We start from the raw sequence: 25,887 nt of genomic DNA, 5'->3' as shown, positions 1-25,887 counted from the left end.
ACCGAAGGATGTACAGGCCCATCAGTCTCACTTCTGTGCCCAGCAAGATCATGGAGTAGATCCTCCTGGCCACTATGCTGAGCCATGTGGAAAATAAGGAGGTGATTCATGACAGCAAATGTAGCTTCAATACAGGCAAATCATGCCTGACAAATCTGGTGGGCTTCTGTAATGGAGTTACAGTGGTGGTGAATAAGGGAAAAGCAATTGAAGCCATCTGCCCAGGTTTCTGAAAAGCATGTGATGCTGTCCCACACTGTGCCATTGTCTCTAAAATGGAGTGAGATTGATTTGATGGGTGGACTGCTTAATGGATAAGGAATTGCAGGGATGGTCGCGCTCAAACAATTGCAATCAATGGCTTAACGTCCAACTGGAGACCAGTGATGAGGGGCATTCCTCAAGGGTCAGTGTTGAGACTGTCACTGTTTAACATTTTCATCCATAACATGGACAGTGGGATTGAACACACCCTCAGCAAACTGGCCAGAAAGCCAATCATAACTTGGGCTGCATCAAAAGACGTGTAACCAGCAGGTCAAGGGAGGTGATTCTGCACCTCTACTCCAGTCTTATATAACCCCACCTGGAGTTCTGTGTCCAGCCTCTGGGGTCCACAACATAAGCAAGACATGGATCTGTTGGAGCAACTCCAGAGGAGGGTCATGAAGAATATCAGAGGGCTGGAGCACCTCTCCTATGAAGACAGGCTGAGAGTTGGGGTTGTTCAGCCTGGAGAAGAGAAGACTCTGGAGAGGCCTTAGAGCAGCCTTCCAGTACCTAAAAGGGGCCTGCAGGAGAGCTGAAGACAGAGTTTTTGCAAAGCCATGTCATGATAGGACAAGGGGGAATGGCTTTAAACTGAAGGAGGGTAGGTTTACATCAAATATTAGGAAAAAATTCTTTATTGTGATTACCATGAGGTACTGGAACACAGTGCCCAGAGAAGTTGTGGACGCCCTGTCGCTGGAAGCATTCAAGGCCAAACTGGATGGGGCTTTCAGCAGCCTGGTCAAGTGGAAGGGTGTTCCTGACATGACAGGGTGATTGGAACTAGATGATCTTTAAAGCCTTTTCCAACCCAAACCATTCTATGGTTACTTCACTTATCAATTCCATGACCTTCACAGTACTGTTCAGTCCTAGATCCATCCAGACTGATAATCCATCAAAGCTCCCTAACTGAGCATTACAGAGGCCAAAATCTTAAATGACTTCAAAGCAATAGATAAACTATAGGAGGAAATGTCTACTGGAGGCCATTAAACAATCTACATACAACCTCCACAAAAGTTACTAGCACAAGTCAGGGGCCTATGCTAAGAGAGGGACTACCTAACCTATCCTCAACTCCCTAGACTCCATCACAGAGAATGGCTAAACAGACCTTTGATCTGACCTAAAACTTGTTCTCAGGTTACTTCTCACACTCAGATATGCCTCAGCATTTATCAAAACACACACCGCATATCTCCAGGACATATAAAAAAAGGTTCATCCTTACTCAGCAAACTTTCCAAACCTTACATTTAAAAAAAACCCACCCATCACACCTTCACTTCTCAGAAGCGGGGCCTGAATTCAAAGCTTGCACATCCACAACATACTCCATTAATTACAGTCTTGAAGGACCAAAATTATTTCAAAAATAATGCAATAGGATGGTGAGAATTTTTTTTAATAGAAAACATTCTGTCAATTGACCTGTCTCACTAGTACTTATTCTGCCATTGTCCTCAGCATAACACAAGACCTGCAAGGCACAAGTGACACCACTTTTACTCCCATGATCTGGAGTGTCATCAGTGTGATGCTGTTAATACCAAGTCATAAGCCTGTTCACAACTGTGTATGAATAAAAAGAAATTATTTCAAAGAAGGCTGCTTGTGACCTAAACTGACCGGTTAAAAAGAAATGGTGGTTACTTCAACCACCTCCAATCACAAAGTACAAAATTATTTAAGCACAATTTTTCTGATATCAACCAGTTATGACTGCAAAATTCTCTACATTGTTATTCCAAGTAAGTCATAGAATATATATCTGGACATCCACTCTCTCTGAGCAAATTACTTACTGTTTGCATTTCTAAGTACTAGCATTTATATGCACCAGTGACAAGCCAGAAATAATGAAGTTGTATCTAGACTGTTATCAACACTTGATAGATTATCTGTCTGGCCCTACATTCCATGTTTTAAGTGCAATTTAAAAATTTAAAAATCAGTATTACAGTACTTTGTAATGTCAGAAGGCAGAACTTTAATTTAACTTTATAATTCTAGATACAATAGCTTTCCCTTGAATATGAAGTGATGTATCACACATTCCAAGCTTTGTATTCTATAATCATAGAGCTTTTTATTACTGTTAAAGCCACAATTTAGGTTCTGAGGCAGTAAAATGCAGTAGTACAAGGAATACATTAGAAACATTTTTTAAAATTAGGCTAAGAAAAATCATTGCACCTGGAATTTAAGCACTGAAAATTATAGGATTGAAAATTAGGCTTCTGTAATAAATGTTCAGAAAACATTTATTACAGAAGCCTAAACAACATACAGATTTTAATAACATATATATTAAAACATATGGATCTTTAATTAACTAGTCATCCTCTGTTTGATGGGCACTTATTTCTAATTTTGAAAGTATTCTGAGAAAAAAGTCCATCAAGTCTTTCTTGTGTGTGTGTGTGTCTTTATTTTGTTTGCATTCTATTGCATCTCAGAGTAACAGCAATCAAAACCTGTAGGGGGCTGGCAGAAAAATTTTACTGTATTAAATTACCAGAAATATGATTATGTCTGTCAACAGGAGAGAAGAATTATTGCTTTCCCCCTTTTCCCCATGCTACAGAGGTAAACAGCTGCTCTTTTTTCTTTCAGTCAAGCTTCTAAGTTTACCTAACTCCCACTAAGTCAGCAGATGACCAGTTATGACAGCCAAAACACATTTTCATCTAACCAAAATACTTACTTTTGTGTAATACTTAATTGTCTCACATGTAAACCCTAAGAAAAAATCAACAGAAAAAATGGCCACTTTGCATGTAATTCCCCACCATTTTTGATAAAGATGATAAAACAGTAAATGATATCAGCTTTAGCTGCATCAAAACTCACAAACTGCATCCTCATTGACTTATGCTCTGATAGACTTATGTCAACATAGAAGAGTCTAAAAATATTTATCCAACATACATCTCTGAGAGGTGGATTCAAGCATTTGAAAGTGGTATTAATTTGCCTTTCATACTGAAATATAGCAAACCCCCCCTGAGTGTTCTGCTTCATTAGCTTCATTTTATTTATAACCCTGGTGAAAATGTTCATGGATACTTGTGTCACTCATGGTATACCTGCACACATTTCATGGGGAAACACACCCATATTGGGTAATTTTGCCACACATAGGAAATATTTTTTTACTCCTTTAAGTTCTTAATAGCAACACACATTATGCCACGAAGATATTACTGTCCAAAGCCCATTGACAAAATGCAAGATGTGCACCTATTATAAATACTCCATATTTGTGTTCTCTTCACAAATAAGAAGTGCCTAAGACCTTTGTTCTGGTGTATAGGAAGTGGGTACAGGGGTACCATTTCACTGCAGAAAAATGAGAGTCACTCATATTGAATGGGCACGAAAACAATCTAGACTAGACAACAAAGGCAACAAAGCCTATTATGGAGCTGACATTTCTAAATTAGACTGTAGTGAACAAAATCTTTTGTCAGTAAAACTACAGCCAACAGCATTATTCTGTACCTTCACAGAAGAAAAAAACAAATAGGATTAAGTTTGTGCACAGACTAAGCTTTCCTACTGGTACCTTGAGCAGGACAAAAAGGAGAAGTACAGACAGGGAGTGTGAGAACTTTGAGATCTTTAATACTTCCACTGTCTCTGCTTGTGATGTACAACATCTATTTCCTGGATAATCAGAGAAGTTAGGTCCCCAGAGCCTGAATCCAGTACCTTTCATAAGCCCTAACTTCATTTTTACAAATGATAAAAGAAAATGTAATTTGCTTTCCAGCTTTACCAGTAATCCATACGTGTTCATATTGCAGACTGCAAAAGCATCTGTGAGATCAATAATAAACATCCTACTCATCATTTACTCTTCTGATTTATTTAAAGAGAACATTCTCCAGCATACCTGCCACTTTCCAGTTGGAATGATGGAATCCAGATAATAGAAACAGAAAAATACATTGCAAACAACAAAACAGATGCTCTTTAACAACAGGCATGAGGTCTCCCAAAATCAAGCAGCCTAATTTCTATATTTCTGAATTTTTTTAAAAAATACAATAGGGTATCAACAAGTCTCAGATATGAGAGAATATCAGATCACATCTGCCAGCGTGTTTCTCCTCAATACTCTTCCTAATCAAGAGCCTCAAATACTCAGGTTCCTTCCACCCAGCTACAGGTTATTTAGTCAGTCCAACTCAGTGGTGCAATTTGATTTTTCCTGCTATCTGCCTGCCTCCACTGAGTCAGTAAGACACACTCAGAGAAACAGAGAACAGGTAAGGTTAGAAGGGACCAAAGGAGGTCCACTCTGTTCAAGCAGGGTCCCCTTGAGCATATTAGTCAGGATGGTGTCCAGATGGAATATCTGGACACCATCCTGAATATCTCCGGTGAAGGAGAATCCTGAATATCTCCAGTGAGGGAGAATCCGCAGCCTCTCTGGGCAATCTGTTCCAATGCTCAGCCACACAGAGAAAGAGAAAATAACTTCTTCCTCATGTTCAGGTGGAACTTCCTGTGTAATCACTCCACTTAACATCTGTAACAGTAAAGTTTATTACAGCTGACATATCCAGAGAATTTATTTACACAAAACTAGAGAATGTCAGCTGATCACACGCAAGCTTGAATATATTTACTTGAGTTACTGGGGTAGTTACTTCTGTCACGGAGATCCATATTGCTGCAAAAAAAGTACAATTTTTGTGAATGTGAAATCCTTCAATCAGGTAAAGGAAACTTGAACCAAGAAATACTGGAACTTCACAGTGTGGCTGCAAGTATTTTTCTCAATAATCACTAATCCCATTTTTCAGAAATAGCTAGTTGCTAAGAGGTTTTAGGGGGTTCAATTTTTTGTTTGTTTATTTATTTTTAAGTAACCATTGCACACTTAAGTTTTGGTGCTTGCCACTAAATAAATATCCTCAAAAAATATGATGCTAAATATTGGAGCAGATGTTTCTACTATCTATAATACACACTGATTTACTACACTAACATTTGATAAGGTAAAAAAAAATTAAAACATTGTAAACATAAAAGCTTGAATTTCCTAAATATAAATCTCTTATCCTGTAGTGATTATGTATAATGTTAAATACCTCTGCACATAATTACAGAAAACACAGCACTGCCATTATATAGACAGATATTAATAATAACTGGATTTTATGTATTTTCAAGCTACATCTAATTTGCACATTTTGCTCAAAATGCCTTTAGCTACCTTTCTTCTAAGTTCCTTACCTGATTCCTTTGGCCATTATGCTCTACGCATTCTGCTGTTATTGCTCTCATTTACCTTTTCACTTGTCGTTATTAAATACTTTTATTATTTCCTTCCTGCAGCCTCATGTGGAATGATCACAAGAATACCTCTCTCTAAATGCATTTTTTTTTCTTTTAATGAAAGCAGCAGCTTTGTGTGGGTGATTCATTGCTCGCATCAGAACAGCAGAGCATCAAACACACCTCGGGAAAAAAAAAAAAAACAAAAAAAAACAAACAACTTTTTCAGGACTCCAAATAATCTTGATGTCACCGTGGTGTGAAATACGATCGCCTGCTCCGGGAGGCTCCTCCAGAGTATTAAGGTAGCGCTCAGCAGCGCCTGACCGCAGCACACCTGGGAGGCGAGGTGACATCCCTGTCCCTCCTCCTGGCAGCGGCAGGGAGCCCGGGCAGGCAAGGAGCTCCGCAGACCCTCCCGGTGCTCCCTGGGCTCCTTGCCCACGTCCCGGCTGCTCTCTGGCGGGGCAGGGCACAGCGGGACTATTGCTCTGCCGCAGCACCCTGGGGTGCAGCGGGAACAGCGGGTGCAGCCGGTGAAGGAGGTGATTCCCCTCCTCTGCTTGGCCCTGGTGAGGCCGCATCTGGAGCGCTGTGCCCCGTTCTGGGCTACTCAGTACGAGACAAGCAGCTCCTGGAGAGTTCCAGTGGTGGGACGCAAAGGTGTTTTGGGGTCCGGAGCATCTCTCTTAGGAGGAGAGACTGAGGGAACTGGGGATGCTTGGTCTGGAGAAGACTGAGAGGGAATCTCATTAATGCATGTAAATATCTCAGAGGCAGGTGCCATGAGAACGGTGCCCGGACAGAGGGCGAGGAGCAATGGCCATAAACTGAAACAGAAGTTCCACCTCAGCACGAGGAAGAACGTCTTTAAATTGAGGGTGGCAGACCACTGCAACAGGCTGCCCAGGGAGGTTGTGGAGTCTCCCTCTCTGGAGACATTCCAAACCCTCCCGGACGTGTTCCTGTGCCACCTACTCTAGGTCACCCTGCCTTGTCAGGGGGTTTGGAGTGGACCCCCAGAGGTCTCTTCCAACCCTAACGATTCTGTGACTCTGTGATCTGCCCGGTCTCCCGCAGAGACACGTGGGGAAACCCCTGGCAGTCGCCTCCGAGAGCCGGGAAGGGGATCCGGGAGCCGGGAATGGTATCCGGGAGCTGGGAATGCTGCCCCGGGCCCGGCCCCGCCCCTCAGGCGCTGGAGGGCGCCGTCCCCGCCCGCCTCAGGCCGGGTAGCGGAACGCCGAGCGAGCGAGCGGCGCTGCGCCGATGCGCTCGCTGCTCGCGCCGACCCCGGCGCCTCCCGGCCGGCACTTCCGTCGCTGGCCGAGCCCGCGGCGCGGCGGTGCCGGCGGGCGGGCGGAGCCGTCGCCGCGCCGCTCCTCGCCCCTCCTTGCCCGCCGCACAGGTACGGGGCGGGCCGTTCCCCGCTCCTCTCCTCCCTCTGGGATGGGGGGCGAGCGGGAAGGAGGCGGGGTCGCTTCCTGCCAAGCGTCGCCCGGCAGCGGGGGGCCATGGGCGCGGCGGTGAGGGCGCCGGGGCGGGATGGGGAGCGGGACGGGGTTGCCGCTGTGTCCGGAGGGTCCCGGCCGGCCCGAGCCGGCGGCGTGCCGCAGGCTCCTTTGCCGCGGGAAGGGCGGGGAGTGGCGGCCTGTGGCGGCTGGAGAGCCGGTGGCAGCCCTGCCCTGCCGGTGGCAGCCCTGCCCGGGACAGCTGCCAGGTGCTCGGGAAGGGACGCGCCTGGAGCGGGCGATGGGCGGGAGGGAAGCCTCAGGGATCATCCCTTTCCCTCTTTTGCTTCTGGAGCAGGACGCAGGTAGAATCAAGCAAAGTATCCGCTCAGGTTTGCCGCAGATAGACTTTGGCTTTCCTGTCACCTGGCGCGTCCCTGCTGTGGTGCCAGCTGCTGTCCGGCCACCAAGCATTTCTGCCATAGTCTCCGGAGCGTCGTGGGCAAAGGCAACGTGGAGCTTGCCTTGTGTGTCTCGGGCGAGCAGTTAATCTGAGCGGACTAACACACTGGTTTCTGCCAAAATGATGGGATTAACAGATGTTCTTCAGTGTTAAAAAACCTTGGCCAATCGAGGCTCGAGCTCCTTCCTGATGTTTTTTTTCCCATGCTCAGTACAAGTCGTTAACTTTTTGGAGGCAAAAGAAATTTTGCTTTTCTACTCACTTGTTCATTTGTTTCTCCCTTATGTAATAATCACTATTTTGTGTGCTAGGTTAAAGTATTGATCTGCAAGGAACTTTTTTATTTTTTTTTAAAGGGCAAGAAACAGGAAGTCTTTGATCTAAAAAACCTTTTGCTTACACTGTTACACACAGGAGAAGAAAGAAAAGAGGGAAATTAGTGTCTTATACAAATCAGGACTGCTCTTAACTCTTCATAAAACCAATTATTGCTGTATGTTTGTTCAAGATGTGAATTAGGTGCTTGAGGAATTATGATGAGTAGGAAAGCAGTTTTCATACTTAGAAAACTAGCAGTTTGAGAAGTCATTGTGAATTTCAGAAGAGTTCTGTCACTGTTGCTAATGAAATTACTTGGTGAAGACTGTGCATACATAGATTTACAGTTTCCTCTGCTGTTGTGTAATTTTTTTTGAAGGCTGTAGAGAAAAGCAATTACCATGTATCATAATTTTATGGATGGTCGTGGGTGTGTCTGGAGTGGTCAGCGTTTCTTACCACTTTCATGACAGACTCAGTAATCTGCCAAAATTAAGTGGAGACACTGTGAAATCTGATGGTGTGAAATCTGAGTAAATACTTTTAATAGAAATAGGTGAAAATTGAAGATTTTGTTAATTGTGTGATTTAATGCTGGTAGGCAGCTCAGCATTACATAGCCACTTGCTTACTTTCCTCACTACCCCCAGAGAGATGGGGTGACAGGAAAGGAAGAGTAAAATAAAACCATTATGGGTTCAGATAAATATTTTTTAAGAAGTGTAGAAAAAAATGGGAAAAGAGAAGCAAACCAAAACAGGTGATGTAAAGATGATCACTCCACCCACAGGCAGATCAATGTCCAGCCAGTTCCTGAGCAAATGCTGGCTAACCAGATAGTCTGGAAAGTGTAAATTTGTTCATGATCACTTCATGCCCACTTGTTCTCATTCTTCTGTCCTTCAAATTAATACCGTTTTTTTTTCCTTCGTGGTACTCCATACTTGTATTGTAAGCAGATCAGTTTCCTTTTCATTGGGGTTTTGTTAGGCTAGACAAGTTATGCTTTCATCTTATTTTAGGTCCTAAGATGGACAGCCTGTTCCTCCATCCTGATAACCCTTGTTTGCCATTGTTCTTTCAGTCTTTCTGGGAGGGTGATCAGAACTGTATTGCATTGTATGTGAAGGCTCACTCATGCCTTGTTGTCTGACATTAGTGCTTTTCTGATTTTATTAAAATTAGTCTAAAACTTTTTTTTCTTTTGTTTTACGTTCACTTCATGTTGGGATTAGCTAAAAATCCGCAGGGGTAAACTTTCTACCTCTCATTTCTGATCTTGAGGTGAAGAACTCTGAATTTAAGCACACATAATTATTATGGTCTCTAAACATCTGTTATACTCCTCAAGATGTTCTTTTAGAACTCTAATAGGAGTCTTGTTCCAACCTGATAGTAGCTCATATGAAAGAGAAAACATAAGCACATTGCAAGTATTTACCAATGTTCTTGCAGGCTACTTTTATTGCATTATCCAGTGTTAATATACTGGGACATTTTCAATTTAAAAACAATGGGGAAACCATTTTTTATGCGTCTGTGATGAGGAGAATTATTCTGGAGCTGGAAAAAACAAATCACTAAACAGTTGGGACAAACAAACTTAAAAATCTTGGGACAATTGGCTGACCAATGTGTTTCATCTTTTAAAAAACCCATCAAATATCATGTTTACTGTCTGCTCAGCTGGAGAACAGAATTATTTGCATCTCAGTCTACTAAGCTGCTACATTCCTTCTATAGGCTTCAGTCATGCAGTTTTGTTTTCTGTTACATGTGGGAAGAGTTGCATGTGATAAATGCTAAAGGGATTGCCATATCATAGACCTCATGAGACAAACAGTCTGATTTTTGAGATTGGCATCTCAATCTGCTTGTTTCAATCTCCATGTTCTTTTCTGGAAAACTGTGCAAGAAATAGTGAATATACATGAGGATGAGGGGATAACTTCTTTGGCTTCCCTGCTTGTGACTGGTCATCGGCTCAAATCTGTAGGTTTTAGCAAATCTGTTGTTTTTAGCTTCCCTTATTGTGAGCTAGACTGGTGTGTTTTGCTGAGAAGATGAAGGAAGGTAGGCAGAACCACAGTGCTTCAATAGCAGTTCTTCAATAGCTTGAATAGCACTGTGAGCTGGTCATGGACATCACTTCTCTCCCAAGCAGTCAAGAGAGTACATGATAGGACCAGTTAGAGCTGTTCAGAAACTCAAGCTGGTTTTCTGTTTTGGGGTTGATTGGTGGGTTTGTTGGCTTTGTTGAGTGTAGAAATGAAGCAAAACTGCTTTCATAAAGTATTGATGGCCTCTGGTGTTAACTTTGGACATCAGAAAAGATAAGTAAAATTTGCGAATAAAACCAATTCAACAAAACTCCAAAACCTTTATTTTTTCCCTATAAATGTCACATTCATTTACTGTTTTTCTAGGAAAGCTGTATGTTATGTCTCATCTGACTTTACCATTTCTTTCAGCTTTCAGACAGAAAACATACAGAAGGAGAAAAGCAGGCAGAAGACAGCAGTAGCCCCGAATGCAACGAACCAGGAACCATGGATCTGAAATTCACTTCATCGAGAAAATACATTTCCATCAGTGTACCTTCCAAATCTCAAGTTATGTCTCCCCATATCAAATCAGTAGATGATGTTGTAGTTCTTGGCATGAATCTCAGCAAATTTAGCAAACCTGCTCAATTTTTCATCTGTGTTTCTGGAGTTTTTATGTTTTATCTAATCTATGGATATTTACAGGTAAATATTATGAACTTGTGTCTTAGGCCAATTCCTCCTTCCCCTTATATTTTTCAATAGCATAATAATACAGTGTGTATTTTAATATGTATAGATGTTCAAATTAGATATTTATTGCTAAGTCAGCCTTTCAGTATTCAAAAGCAGCAAGTAATATATAATCTAAGTTGCCATTATGGTTCGTGTGCCTTTAAAGTTTAGATCACTTGGACTTTCATAACTTGATCTTTTACTTCTGTGTGCAAGATACACCAAAGTCTTTATTAATGCTGAAACCTTTAGATCTCCCTAAGTTCCATGAGTAACTGTACAGTTACAGTCATCTTATTTTTCTCTCTGCTCTCAGGACAAAGCTGAAACATGTACTTTGCTAATTTGTTAAACAGAGCATAATGTTTATGCCATTTTAGTTATACATTCACCATTCTGCTAATCTTTTCTCTCTTATCTTGAGCAGCCACATTTCTGCTCCCTTTTTAAAATTGTTTTTAAATTCATTGAATATTCTCAATAAAGCAGTGATTAAAAAACTTGATCATTAAAAATCATGTTTCTAATCCAGTTTTCAAAAGCAACTGATAAGTTTGTTAGCATAAAGTTACTTCAAAAGAGTTAGGAGAACACAACCAGTAATTAAAAGCAGAATCTCAAAAGGCAGCTATTAGGTAGCCTTTTGTTTCTATAACTGATACACCTACATAAGTCTTTATGCAGTGTATCTGTTTTTGCATAATAAATTGCTCTGGTTTGAAATATTCCAACAGCGTGCAAATTTTTATGAATTCACAAGAGCTATTTAATGTCATCACTAAAAATATTAGGTGTGCATTCCTAACAGTTGAAAAGTATCAGTTAGCATGTTTGTTAGAGAAAAATTGCATTAAATTTGTCCTGAGATATTTATAAAATCTGAATAAAAACGGTCTACTGAAGTAAATTAACAGAAGAACAGCAAAAAGGCAGACAAGGAGCCATCTGTAATATGAGATAATTACTAATGCATCAAATGTATTCCCCTAATGAATAGGTCCATTAATTTTAGTGTATTTATAATAACAGTAAATTTTCTTCTTTCATTTTGGAGAACCTAAATTATATTTTTTTTTCAATATTTTTGCAAGTTACATGTGGCAGATAAATATACTTAATAACCAGCAACTGCAAAGGCTAGATTTGCATGTACATGAAGGAAAAAGGTCTGTTGATTTTTTTTTTTTTTGTCCGTTTAATATTTTGGTGTATGTACATGACTTTGGTGGGTTTTTGTTTTTATAGGAATTGATATTTTCAGTGGAAGGTTTTAAACCTTTTGGTTGGTACCTCACTTTAGTGCAATTTGGATTTTATTCCATTTTTGGACTAATAGAATTGCAGTTGATTCAGGACAAAAGAAGAAGGTATGTGTTTTTCCAAGCATTTTACCCACTGTCCATGAAATTAGAAGTCTTTGATGCTTACTGTAAATTTAACTTCTGTTTTTTGAATGTGAATACTATGAGGCATTGCTAGCAGTTCTGTAGATAAAAGGAAGTGAATTTGCTGGATGATGTTAGAGAATATTTTAGAAGCACCCACTTGGATTTCGGACCTGTAAGTAGTTCTGTTGACTCTGTTGTCACTGTCCCACTTACAGAACATATTGTAACCTTAAGGTGGCTGATAGAAGCTGACTCACATATGTGTTGTTTGGGATTATCACATCTAAAATAGAGCCAATGCACTTCACAGAACTTGAAGCCATCTGTCAGTGAATATGCTTTCCTCAAATATTGGCGCCTCCTCAACCACGAGTTCCTCTAACTTGCTGTGCATCTTGGAGAATGTCAGAGGTCTGCTCTCTGCTTACTCGGTGTAGCTGAGTGGGTTTGCTTCAAAGGATGTGCTGAAGTGTTGTGGTTGTCATTTAAGACACCACTCATAACACTCTGCCACAAAACTGTTCTGTATTTTCACTGCAGTTGACCAAGGAGATTTTTGTGTTGAATCCCATGGAAATGGGATATTTTCTGACTCAGTGTAGTTGTTCTGTGGCCTCCTACTCATCTATAGTCTCTGCAAAGTTTATTGAGGCACTCTGGAAACTTGAATACAGGCTGTCATGGTATACATGAATTTTAAAGTTGCCTTATATTCTAGTTGAACATATGTAGTTTTCCTTACCTGCAGTCAGCCTTGGATGATTTTGCATATACTAGTTTTAGATTATAAAATGATTTTTTAGCCAAACAACATAATTTTGATAAATTATTTCTTTTATTTTAAACACTGACAGCTTATATTTCAAGTTATCTGACTTCTTGAGATGAATCAGATAATATTGCACAGTTACCTTTTGGGTTACTTGTATTTATAGGATTTTATTACCAGTTGGTAATGCTTGCAGAGAATTACCCTTCAAGTAATTTGTGTTGGAAATGTAGATCTGAAATACATTTTATTTTCTATAACGTAGGCATCTTCTTGTAGGCATGCAGAAATCTATATTTCTTTAATTTAATTTTTTTCTTGCATGCCTCAGAGTATGTGTACATCACATAATGAGTTACAAATAAGACAGGATTGCAGCAAGACAGCTCCTTATGTTCTTAGTGTGGTTCTGAGTATGCATGAAAAATAGCTGAACATATGCACAGCAATAACTGTAAAAAAAGTCACAAAGTGAGCACAAAAGTAACTGTTGGGTCATCTGTTGTTGGGTGGTAATTCCATCAGTTTGTGAACATAACATCTGAAAGTGTTCAACAGGCCTCTCTGTTCATGGTATCTGAATCACTGCTCTCTTAGTTTCGTTGAGTTTCATTAAAAAATTGTACTTTTTTCAACTTTCTGCATTTAAAAAATGTCAAGGTTCACATGAAAATTTCACCAAAGAAGTTGTCACACTGACTTGTGACAGAACTAAGATCCTGGTTATCTCAGTATACCAGTCTTCTGCATTTCCTTTGACCTGAAACCTTTGTCTTGATTCTTGTGTAAGTAACATACCTTCTCAGAAGGAGGTTAAAGCATTGCTTCTTGAATATTTCATGAGCCGTGAAGTTTTTATTATCTTGTATTTGTGCTCTTTATTTGCAGTAATTGAAAGAAATGAAATATGAAGTCAGACATTTTTGTGCATTTTTAAGTTTCTATAAAGTGAAATTCAGTATGAAAGATGTTGATGTTGCATTAAAAAAGTATTTCTTTACCTGAATTTTCCAAGCTAAGTCTCCACTAGATGTGTCTGTAATGCCAAGATTTGTATCTTTATGTTTTGCAGAATTCCTGGGAAAACCTACATGATAATAGCATTTTTGACAGTGGGAACTATGGGTTTGTCAAATACCTCTTTAGGATATCTGAATTACCCTACTCAAGTCATCTTCAAGTGCTGTAAGCTGATTCCAGTTATGATAGGTGGTGTTTTTATACAAGGTAAGTGTTAGTCTTGCTATGAGATAATTTTTTTTAATTGTTTCTTTGGGAGGCAGTCATAGATGGAATCTTGTACTTTTTTTAATTCCTCTGGTAGAACTTTTCCTATAGGAGGAAAAATGAGAATGTCTGAAGAATCTTCTGAGAAAATGTACAAATATAATTAGATCAACAGAAAATATGGGGAAAAACATTTTATGGGTCACTTGCAAAACCTCATTTTTACACAAGCTTTCCTAACTTTTAAGTGTAAGTTTATTTTCTAAACTAAATCACTTCATAAATGAAACAATTTCAATATTGAAATGGACAACTTGAAATAGAAAAAAAAAATCCAACCATGAGTTGTGAAGAAAATCTCTACTCTTCTTTGAAAAGATTAATTCCTAAATTTTGATTCAATGTTTAATCAGAAATGCACCTGATTTTATGTGTCTCTGGCTAGTCCTAGAGTCATGGTTCATAGAAGATGGAGAAGAACAGAGAAAGGTTGTGGTTATGTGAATAAATATACTTCAGTGTTTCTGGATTTAGAAGGGTTAGGTATATTATAATAAGTTTTTGTTCAATACACAAAAATTTAATCTGTAAAGCTCCACATGGACAGGTATTATGAAACAAAATGTAGAATGCTGTATTTCTGTTTCTGTAGGTAATTCTGGCCTTCTGGTTGAAAAACAGCTGAACTTTCAGAGTAGATTTCAACTCTACATATGTACATGCCTACACAGTATTTACCTTTTATTAGGAGTAATTTTTTATCATTTTAATGTAAAGTGACTGGAATTTCCCTAAAGCTTTGTGAAACTTTTTGTGTTGTAGTAGTTTGTAGTCTCAGAAGCTATTTTTTAAAATATTATTGTTTAAAAAATTCAGTTCAACCAAGTTTCCTTGGAAGCTTATGTTCAAAGTTCAGCTTCTGAGCAAAGAATACGTTATTTTAAGGAAGATATACTAACCCCTGCTTTTTCATGTCCTTACTTTCTTTTTCCATTCCCCTCTACAACCTGTCTCTCCCAAGCTATAAGACAGTGTAGGATTCTTGGAATACCAAAGTTGTCTGTTAGTGTTTGGTATTGACTTCCTTCTCATCAGTAAAGGCAGCCAACATGTCTTGTTTGAGGGTTAAGTATTAAGAAACATGTGGGCTGTCCTGAAGTTGCTAAGGGAATGCTTTGTCAGAGAGAATCTGCTTTGTGTCAGTGCTGTAACTGTGAACTCAAACCAAAGTTGATCACAAGAATCAGGTATTTCCCATTAGGATCCTCCTCCCCTATAGTAGGAATTTCTGGTCTAGAAGAAACTGAGTCTGGTTGTGAAAGACCAGAGAGTATTGAGTCTTCTGTTTGAGTAGGAGAATGACAATGGAGCAATGTTTCCCTTGTCTTCTAGTCTGTTAAACAGGATAAACAAAATTCTGAGTGTGCTAATAGCCCATTCTTGCTGTTTGTATTTTGTAGGAAAACGTTACAATATTGTAGATGTGTCTGCTGCCCTATGTATGAGCCTTGGTTTAATATGGTTTACTTTAGCTGACAGCACAGTTGCACCAAACTTCAACTTGACAGGTAAAGACATATTATATTTTAGATTTTAAGAAAATGCTTGGGTTTTCCTACAATAAGCATTCCATAGAAGTTCTGAGTTCTTGCTGGAGTGCCTTCAGGTATCCTACTGAAAATACAAGTTTCATTGTAGCTTTGCTCTAGCCGAACTCTGTGGCAGAAGAGACCTTTATTCAAAGTGTAAATTCTTAGGTTCCTAAAATTTCCAGAAACCGCACCCTCTTGATCAAAATGTCTCGTGTATTCTCAAGAAAGACTTACCCCCAGTATATATATATATTAAAATAAATATGATAAAATCCATTTGGAACATTTTACAACTTAAAAGCATTAGTTGTCTTTTCTAGTTAAATTTCTAAGTATTTTTCCATTTCAAAACCATTTTCTTTATATTAACAGATGATCACAGTCAGATTTGCTGTAATTTTAGGTGGAGTTCTCACATTTTAACCTTTTAATACTATCTAAAATCAGAAGCAAAGCAAGGATTTTAACCTGATTGGAATTAAAAACTTAGTTGGATTTCTTTGTCAAATGACAAATGGTAACTGAATTCCTGAGTTCATTTCAATGATTTGTGTAGAACTGTTTCCATGCAGATTTCTTTCAGAACTAATTTGGGTCCAGTTTTTCCAGTTGTTTTTACTCACGCTTTATATCCAATAAAACACTGCTGGTCTTATCTGTGGCTTTGCTGCTGCTGCTTCTGCTCAATGCTGCCACAATAAGTAGAACAATTCTCCTCACACTCCGAACTGTGTAATGGGCATAAGATTAACATTTTTCTTGTCCCCACATTTCTCCTCTCCATGTGCATTGCTGCTTCAAGTTCCAGGTAACCTTTTCATCTCAGTCCAGTGCTGAACCATGCATTTGTCCAGTGGTGTGCCTGGGCCATTAGGCACATCTGGAACGTGAATCATGGTGTAGATTGCCCATGGAGACATGCATCCATCACCTTACAGAGTGAAATTGCTGAGCTGGAGCTGTTACTATATCTTTGGACCAGAGTTGAATCCATGCAGATGAGATATCTGTATTTTTAGCATTGCCAGTATTATTCATATTATCATGGCTTTTTCATTGAGTTATACCTTTTTCAGTGCCTGATAATCTTGAATGATGAAGAGACCTGGTAAGTCTAGCCTTGGAAAGGAAATTATTCCCAAACTAAAAACACTGGTTTAAAGTTCTTGCCAAGAAAAGACCACCTTAAACTTCATGGGCCTTAAAAATGTTAAATCTTCCACCTTGACTGTAAGAACATTGTATTATGAAAATAAAACACTGCTTGTTTCTAGTCTTCTAGTTTCTTCCTGCATGATCTTTTAAGGAACCAAGACAAGAGCAGGTTTTGATTTGCATTTTGATGATTAGTATCTTCTGTAATGTTGTATACTTAGGAAAAGTGGTATTTCAACCCATGTTCATCATTAAATACAACAGTCATGACAGTTTGTAGGTTGGGAAATGAACTGTGCCTGCCATGACTAGAGTTACCGGTTTTTTGTTTTCGGATACCTGATTACAGTAGTGACTGTGTAGTGACTTTGTTGTGAGCATAAATGGTAACCTAAAACCGTGGAGTTTGTACCTGAGCAGTAAAGGTTTTTTTAAACAATGTTTCAGTAATTGAAGATTTCTACTGTCAATCCTCTTGCATTTGTTTTACCATTACATCTAACATTTCTATTTGCCTTTGTCAGGAAAAAAAATAATGTGGGATTACCTACTCAAAAAGATATTTTCTCTGGTTATTTATTTTCATTAACTGATTGCAACTGATACTCTGTCGCTCTTATTACTACAAAAACTACAGCTGGCTTCTTTATAGCAATGTCTGGATGTTCCCATCAAGCTTAGAGACACACAGTGCTCAGGGGTTAATTGGTGGAGGGAGAGCGGAGGTAGGCACTTCTTTGTACTGGTGTCATGAAATATTATTGCTGACATTTAGAATATGTTATAGGGGAGAGGGGTTATTACTTTTCTATTCCTTGGACTTCTTGCCACCATTTTGCTGGTGAATATTCTGAAGAGGTTCTGTTTTTTGCTTGTTTTAATAGGTGTGGTCCTAATATCCCTTGCCCTCTGCGCAGATGCAGTTATAGGAAATGTACAGGAAAAAGCTATGAAGTTGCACAATGGTTCTAATTCAGAAATGGTAAATACCACATTTGCAATTTTAAAAGAACATGTTTTATCATAGGCAAGGCCTGCCTTGACAAAGCATGGGACATATTGTGCCTTTCTCTTGCTTATGGAAGGGAAAGCTCTTGGTGTACTGTTCTTGAGGTTTTCTGTTTGTCTGAGGACTTCTGATTTTTCTGTTTCATTTTTAACTTTTCAAGGGTGCTGCTTTCTGTGTGTAACTTCAAATGTATATTGTAGCTACAGAAACACTCATTTCTATCAACAATTCCTTTGTCTACCCTGCAGACCTGAGATCAATGTAGTGTTTTTTGTATGATCATGTGCTTATCTCTGAAAAATACACCCTGCTCTTCTGGTGTAGTTGTGCATGTGTTGCATGGAACGTGTTGCTTTACTTTGCTTGCTATACTTTATATTCTGGAGTGTGCTAACACTTGGGAGGCAGGTTTTTTAAAATCTTTTGAAATCTGTAAAACTCTGGGTGAATATTTTTGTTCCTGATTCAGTGAAATACAATTGTGCAAATGTCTTGCTCAGTTTCTTTAATATACTTACCTGGAATGTGGATTATCTATTCATATAGTCTGAAGTTATTTTTCTTTTTAGACAAAACTTGTTTGAATTTGGCATATTTTTCTCTGAAGTTGAGTAAATAAGTAAATCTTTTACTATTAACGGCATGATATGAATATGCCACAGGTAAAAAGTTACTGAAATTTGTTTTCTATATTTGGCATGTATTTGATATTTAACTAGAAAAATCTAATTTCTCACAAGAATATCTTCAAAAATAGAGAAAAAGTTAGGAGGCATCTTCATTTAAGGCTAGAAGTGATTCAGGATGGCTCGAGAAGTTTGAGCTACAAGTTTCTGGGAAGTGGAAGAATATATACCTAAAAGTATCACTGTATCCTTGTTTTTATTCTTGTACTTTTTCGTAGTGTTCAATGTTGCCTTCTACCAGGGGCAGAGATTTAGCTACATGACTTGGTGCAGCCTTCTTTAGTTTTCATTTCCAAAAATGACAACTAAAATCTGAAACATTTCCAAAATCTGAAACTGAAGTACAATCTGTAGCTGTTTTCTTGCCCACTTTGCATTTGACAGTTGTTGCTGCCTTACCTGCTGTCTCCAGGACTTTGCTTTTTATTCTGCATTAGTCTGACAAATGTTGGTCTTCATACTGTATACTCATGTTACTTGTAGAGAATGAGTGTAATGGTTTAGGATATAAAGGTTTTGTTCATGGTTTAGACATTCCACTTGAGGATTTTGTTCAGAGAATTTGGTGCAGGAATTTTGGAAGCAAACAAGCAAAATTTTGGAAGTAATTTTCTATACTTGAGACTGTGGGTAAAAATTGAATTGGAATTGGAGATCATATTTAATGGACAGAGATCATATTTAATGGACAGTGATCTGGAAATAAAATTGAACAATAAAGGAACCTGTCATCCACAGGGTCTCTCTTTCAAATTTGGAAATTGCCCTGTATTTAAGCAATTGTGAAAAGAAAAAAGATCTTTTGTGGCTGAAACAGTAACCACTGTTCTGAAAGGTTATACCTGATTTTTGCCATGTGTCATTTTATGGAAGTGACATATATTACACTGCGTAACAAGGAAATAGCAATGTAGTGCTTATTCCTGGCTGTGAAAAGTGAAGCCTTTGAGTACTTAGGGAGACAAGCTGGATGGAAGAACTAGGGACTGACTTCTGTTTGTATAAACAGTGTAAGTAAAAGCTCTGAGTTAAGTGTTTGAAAGCAGGTCTGCTCTTTAAACATGTGTGCATCCTTCTTTATTATAGAGCAGTGATAAGTGGTCTATTGTCTCATGGAATTGCTAACAATTTTTAATGATTTTTTCTCAATAACTGAGATAGAACAAGACACTGAGTTTTGAAAGCATAGTAGATAAGCACATTCTAGCCAGTATTGTGTCAAATATTGCTATTGACAAGAAAAGGCTACTAAATGTTTCCCAAACAGCTGAATGTCGATGGATGGAGAGTTTCAGTTTCTACTTCTGTTGGCTCAGTGTGGGAAAGGATAGATGAAGATTGTTTTGTTGCTCAGTGCACCTATGAATTGAGTAAGGGTTCAGACAAAATGAAGAGCTTACCTGTTTCTTGAGTGTTCTGAGCACTTGACTAGGCCAAAACTGGTCATATTTGGAAATTCTACATGCTATAACCATGATGCATGTGTGCCATGCATGTGAACTGAAGTGACACAGATGAAACTTACGTGACACTTCTGGTGATTCTGTGCTACCCTTTATACATTTAATGTAATGTGGGTGTTTACTGTGCTGGATAAGCAGCAGAAAATGAAATATGTGTAACATGTTCTTCGGACTATTAAATTGCATAGTTGTGGGGAGTTTTATTTAGGCTGTAAAATCCTGAACCTGAAGGATTAACCACAGTTGACACTGACCTCAGGATATTATTAACTGACTAGCTTTCCCAGCTTCTAATGTTGTTGTGGATAGGAAGAATGTGTCTAACACTTAATGTTGACTTTTCACTGTACATCAACAGTTATATAAATGCTAGTAAAAATATCATTAAACCCTTCAAATTCAGCTCTGAGTTGCTGAGCTATTAATAGGGCCAAGCATCTAAAAGCATTTGATTTTGTCCTTTTGTATAGTATCACCTAGTAATTATTTTCTCTTAAACTATTCTAGGTTTTGTATTCCTATTCAATAGGTTTTGTGTATATTTTATTTGGATTAACATGCACTAGTGGATTAAGCCCTGCAGTAGCATTTTGCTCAAAGGTAGGTGTAAAGATTTCTCTTTCGCTATGAAGAACCTCATTGGAAAACCTTGCTCTGTGTGATTCAGAAAATCTTACCACTTCTCTCTGTAAAGTTCTATTTTCATCATGTAAACTGGTTAATTTATATAGTTCATACAATAAGCAAGTTTTTCCAGTCTTAGATATGTTGGGGTAATACTTTGAAAAGCAACTAAATCACAGGACTGGATTTATGAGCTTATAATTTCATTATTATTTTTCTATTATTTAACTAAAATTAAATAAGGGTTTTTGCATGAATGCATTGTTGAACAGCTTATTATTGCTCAAGCAGTTGATTAAAGTCTGTAGTTTTATGTCATTTTGCAATACCTCAGGGTTTGTTTTACATTTTCCTAACCGGCTTTTTTTATTGTTGCAGCATCCAGTTCAGACTTATGGTTATGCATTCCTTTTCTCCCTGACTGGGTATTTTGGCATATCCTTTGTTCTAGCTTTGATTAAAATCTTTGGTGCCCTTCTTGCTGTAACAGGTATGAACAAATGATATTTTTACTGCCTTTGTATAAAAACAAAGTAATGCTATTCTGTTATTTAGGACAGAGCTTCTGAGAATTGTTCTTACTCTGGCTTTTTTTCTGTTCTTTGTGCTGACTGACTTGTGTAGCATAGATCTTCACATGGTAGAATGTGTTTGAGATCTTCTTGATTCTTTTTGTGCCACAGTTTCAACTGTGAAGAGCCTATTAAGTGAACTTGTGCATATAGTCCGTGCTATGTTTTAGTGCAGAAGCAAACACTTCTAAATGGAGGAGTTGAAATTGAATCACAGAATCATTTGGGTTGGAAGGAACTTCAGACCATGTTGTTCCACCTCCCCTGCTGTGGACAGGGACACCTTCCACTAGACCAGTTTGCTCAAAAGCCCCATCCAACTTGGGGCTTCCAGGGATAAGGCAGACACAGCTTCTCCGGACAATCTGTGTCTCACCACTCTGACAGTGAAGAGTTCCTTTGAAATGTCTAATGTAAAGCAACTCTCCTTCAGTTTAAAGCCATTCCCCCTTGTCCTGTAATAACATGCCCTTGTAAAGAGTCCCTTTACAGCTCTCATGCAGACCCTCTTTAGTACTGTGAGGTCCTATAGGGTGTCCCTAGAGCCTTCTGGGGAGGCTTTCCAGGTTGAACAATCCCAAGTCTCTCAGCCTGCCTTCATAGGAAAATACAGAAAGGAAAAGATGTGTATCAATTGAAATGTAAAAGGAAAAGTAAGGATGTTCTGGAAGGGCATAGTAGGCAGTGACATTGTTTCTAAGCACATGAAACCACAAACATTAGTCACAAGGGCCTGATGGGGGGGAAGGTGTAGCAAGATGTCATGTAGCTACATTCTTTTCTTCTCCTAAAAGACACCCTGGTTTCTGTCATGTGAAGCTCTACTTCATTCACAGTAGTGGAAGGGAAAATACATAATTGTTCTCTGACTGACCTGAGGGTTGCATGCTCTGATTTCCTATCAGTTATTTCCTCTGCAGTATATCTGTTTCGTATGTGCTTTTAACCAAGTTCGGTAGCTCTCCTGACTGGAAATTGACCCAGAGGAGAAGGTTTCATGTATTAAAAAACCTCTTAAAAAAAAAAGTCTCACTGTACTAAAAAAAAGTTTAAAAATGCTGTAGAATAGTAAACCTTTCCCCAGTTTTCTTATGCCTGACCTTGACAATTCTACCACTTGAGCCCTTTCTGTCTTGCCTGTAGCAATATGAAAATGTTTATTGTTCCTTGGAAGAACACCACATTCATTACTGTCCCTCCCAGCTCCCCCATCCACCCTCCTCCTTCTTGAGGGGAGTAGGGTGAAAGAGTTTAATGAAAATTGTATTTCTATTAGCAGAATGAGAAATTATCAGACTTAATTGGGAAAAAGAAGAAAAGGCACTTAATTTAGAAGGAAATGGTTACATAAATATTTTAATTAATAACTGATTTGAAAGAACAGAAATAATTGTAATTAGAAAAACTGAAGTAATTTAACCATTTTTTAAATTATTCATTTGTAAACTGTTTTCTAATTAAAACTCAATTTTTTTTTTCATTCTCCTTTAATTTTTCATGTAATAGAAAATCATTTTATTTGATGTGCACAAATTTCTTAAAATGTAAAAAGAAAATTATTACTAAGAAGTTGAAGTTGGGGCAGATGTAGCAGTAGTGAAGGCTGTTTCTTCTACTATAAAACCCTCTTAAGTGAATATTTGTTTGTAGGGTAGAGTTGGGAAGAATGAAACTTGCTTTTCTAGCCAAAGTACTGTGGAAATACATCACTAGTCATTGGTTCCTTCTGCCATTGTGTTGCAGTAAGACTAATTTGGATGTAGTTACACAAATAGGACTTTCCAGTATGGTATAGTTTCATGATAAGCAAAATATTTTCTGACAATAAAAAAATATATTCTCTAGGTGCAGACCTACTGCTCCCTGTACTGGGGTCTTTCTCAAGTGAGAACTTGTGGCACCATATAGAATAATACCTTCTCAGGCCCTTAGCGTCCACAGCTAAACTTGTGTGCCTGGCTTCATTCTTACTTTGTTTTTAGAAATTTCCTACAACTTTCACTCATTTATTGGTCTGGTTTCAGTGATAAACTACATAGGTTTCCTGGTACACAATTTGCTAGTAATGCTTTATCTTTGTTTATTGCAGATAGCACTGAAATTGTTCAAACAATTGTTGGAGCTATAGTTAATTTCAGAGCAACCAAAGAGTTTGTCTGTATTTTGGAAACAGGATTGTGTTCTCCACTCTTCTTACTACTTGATTCTTTTTAGTGAATAGATCACATGCAGAAGAATGTCTCTTAGTGGTTTTGAGGGAAACTTCCTAATGCAGTGATTGAAGTCAAGACATCCTTGGTCTCTTAGGCTTCTAAGCAAAATTGTAATTCCCTGCTCTGTTAGGGAAATTTTTAGTAACCTCAAAAAAATGGTGAGAGGATAATCCCATTCCACTCAAAAATAGAGCCCACAACACCATGGAGTTGTAATAACATGAGGTGGAAATGGCAAGATATTTGACCTTTGGACTACATCTAAGCTTAAACAGATGAGTTTATATCATCAGTTACTTGCATGTTGCTCTCAGAGATGGTGGATTGATTAGCATGAAGTTAATCATGCTAATCAAGTATAGTAAGTCTTGTTCTGGAAATTTCCTTGCTGTAGGTAATGTGACTGGAGATGGTACTACTGGCAAAGTGTACTTGTTTCCAAAATTTGCTGTTTTGTGCAGCACTGGTGCATATGCAGTGTGTGTTTGCACCAAGGGTGTGATCATCTTTTTAGTGAGACAATTATTTTATGAGGTTACCTGCTAAGCCTTTGGTATGTTCTTTTGTTGTAACTGAATTCTTAAAGAGGTTAATACTTGTTTTCCTCTGTAGTAACAACAGGAAGAAAAGCAATGTCCATTGTGCTTTCTTTTTTGTTCTTTGCAAAGCCATTCACATTACAGTAAGTATTTATAGTTTTTTGTGGTTTACAAAGTATTTTATAAAAAATTATGTTATTCATCGTGGAAATATAATGACACTTATTAATCATATTCAGGGTTTAATGCTTGTCTTTTTATATCTTCTAAAAATGTTGGCAATCTATTGTAAATATTGACTGGTTTGTTGATGCTAATCATACTAGAGCAAAGAGTTTACATTTTTCTAAGGGTCTGAAAGACAACAAAGAAAATTAATCATAATATCTAGTGCTTATGATACATTGTAAATTGTTTGGGTACTTTTTCTGTGTTGGAAAATTTGTGTAAAGGAAGGGATTTTCTCCTTTATGGTATTGTTCCTGCTTTTATAAGCTCAGATTTGAATTCTGAGCTAGCCCTTTTGAATAACTGTATTATCTTGATATATTAAATTGCCAAATGTTTGAGCTTGGGTTTATTGCCTTTTTTTAAATGTTAAGAAAGAGCTTACACTGAAAAATGAGGATAAGTTGCTACTTTGATTTTAATTGCTTCAGGTTTGAAACAACATAAAATTCTATTTTATTTCTATATACAAATTGATTTAAGAAAAAAGCTTGCATGCAAATCCCAAATGAAATTTACCCCAGCTAAAAATATTGATGCTTAAAAGAATGGAGAGCTGAAACAAAAATGTGCCTACGCTGGGAAATATGGCATAAGGCACTTAGTGAGAAAATGTTTTGGACCAGTAACAGATAGTATAGCTCTCATAACCATAGGAAGGAAAAACATACTAAAACCCCTCAGGATCACTTTATTCATGTAAGAAAGAACAGATACTGTTTCATTATTATTTAATTTATAAATACATTTCAATAAGCTCTTCAGCCAGGACAGGAAAAAGAAGGGTGCAAGGATAGTAATAATACAGATTCAGGGAAATTCTGTCGCAGAGCCCATTGAATTTTGGAGGATTTTTCTTCATCTCTTTTCTTCTTGTTTGTATGTAATTGCTACAGATAAAGTGCTAATGGTGACTTTTTTCCTCTCCTCTGTCTCCCCTATAGGTACGTGTGGTCAGGCTTACTGGTTGTCCTTGGTATATTTCTTAATGTTTACAGTAAGAATATGGACAAAATCAAACTGCCTTCACTGTTTGGTCTTTGGAAAAAAAGTGTGGAAGAAAGAAAATCAAGGACGTTGTCACAAACTGTATAGACAGTGCTTCATGCCTTGTCTAGACTTTGACTTGCTATTTTATTGGAACAGTCTTCAACTGATTCACTTTCCAAAGGGAATGTTATTAAAACCAAAGGAGCTGAAGGCATATTGTCTGCTTGCAGACTGCTATAAATGCACACTTTCTTGAGCCCTTTCTTCAGAGCACTTGAATTCATCACAAATGGTGTTGTAGGCCATTGTCAGATGGTTTTATCAGCAATGAAGGACAACAGCTCCTGGCAAACTGCTGAGAAGCTGCACTCAAGTGGGACACAGTAGAAGACTAGTTTGGGCATTTTAATAATATTGGCCATGTGGCTGATCTGAAATTAGTGGTTCTTTGTTAATTGTCTAGGTGGGGTAATTTAAATATAATACTGTACTAATCACCAACTAATTGACCAAATTGTGAATTTAAAGGTGGAAAGTTTAGAATACAGTATGTTGTCACTCTTTTACATTTTAAATAAAAATGTTGGGGTTTGTTTAAGTTGTTGTTTAGATATCACAGAACTTGATATTTATTGTAATTGAAATTTTTATTGAGATCCTAGTGTTACTCTTTTTGAGTATTGCTTGCAAGTCACAAATCAGAGATTGAGTTTGTGCAGTCAACACTGATGTTTTAGCTAGGGGGAGATGAGCTTTTAGGCCTGAATAAGGTGAGATGGAAACAGTGGGGTAAGAAACTGTTATTTGCTTAATCTGTGGAGAAATACATAATTTTTAGTGGCCTGTGGCCCTCTCTAT

The 25,887-nt window shown here is 38.1% G+C and overlaps 1 protein-coding gene across 2 annotated transcripts; it reads left to right on the top strand.

The window, feature by feature from the left end:
- The first annotated feature begins 6,810 nt into the window (after nt 1-6,810).
- SLC35B3 (solute carrier family 35 member B3) lies at nt 6,811-25,627 on the top strand. 2 transcript variants are annotated; one of them, XM_041714577.2, is made up of 10 exons: nt 6,811-6,970; nt 10,266-10,544; nt 11,820-11,941; nt 13,804-13,958; nt 15,419-15,526; nt 17,590-17,687; nt 20,371-20,463; nt 20,866-20,977; nt 23,885-23,954; nt 24,984-25,627. In XM_041714577.2, the coding sequence occupies exons 2-10, from the start codon at nt 10,344-10,346 to the stop codon at nt 25,132-25,134; spliced, it is 1,110 nt and encodes a 369-aa protein (XP_041570511.2). In that variant the 5' UTR covers nt 6,811-6,970; nt 10,266-10,343; the 3' UTR covers nt 25,135-25,627. The 2 variants fall into 2 exon arrangements, with proteins under 2 accessions (XP_041570511.2, XP_072780217.1); XM_072924116.1 differs by having other exon boundaries at nt 6,961-7,088.
- The last annotated feature ends 260 nt before the right edge of the window (nt 25,628-25,887 follow it).

This window comes from Taeniopygia guttata, chromosome 2 (genome assembly GCF_048771995.1).
Source record: "Taeniopygia guttata chromosome 2, bTaeGut7.mat, whole genome shotgun sequence".
Taxonomy (NCBI): Eukaryota; Metazoa; Chordata; class Aves; order Passeriformes; family Estrildidae; genus Taeniopygia; species Taeniopygia guttata.
The sequence above is the reverse complement of the archived record's forward strand: the minus strand, read 5'-3'. Positions and strand labels throughout refer to the sequence as shown.

Excerpts from the sequence above, each read along its gene's own strand:
- SLC35B3 (XM_072924116.1), top strand. Across the intron at positions 15,527-17,589 it reads ACCAAACTTCAACTTGACAG|GTGTGGTCCTAATATCCCTT; the intron begins GTAAAGACATAT and ends TTGTTTTAATAG. Across the intron at positions 23,955-24,983 it reads GCAAAGCCATTCACATTACA|GTACGTGTGGTCAGGCTTAC; the intron begins GTAAGTATTTAT and ends TCTCCCCTATAG.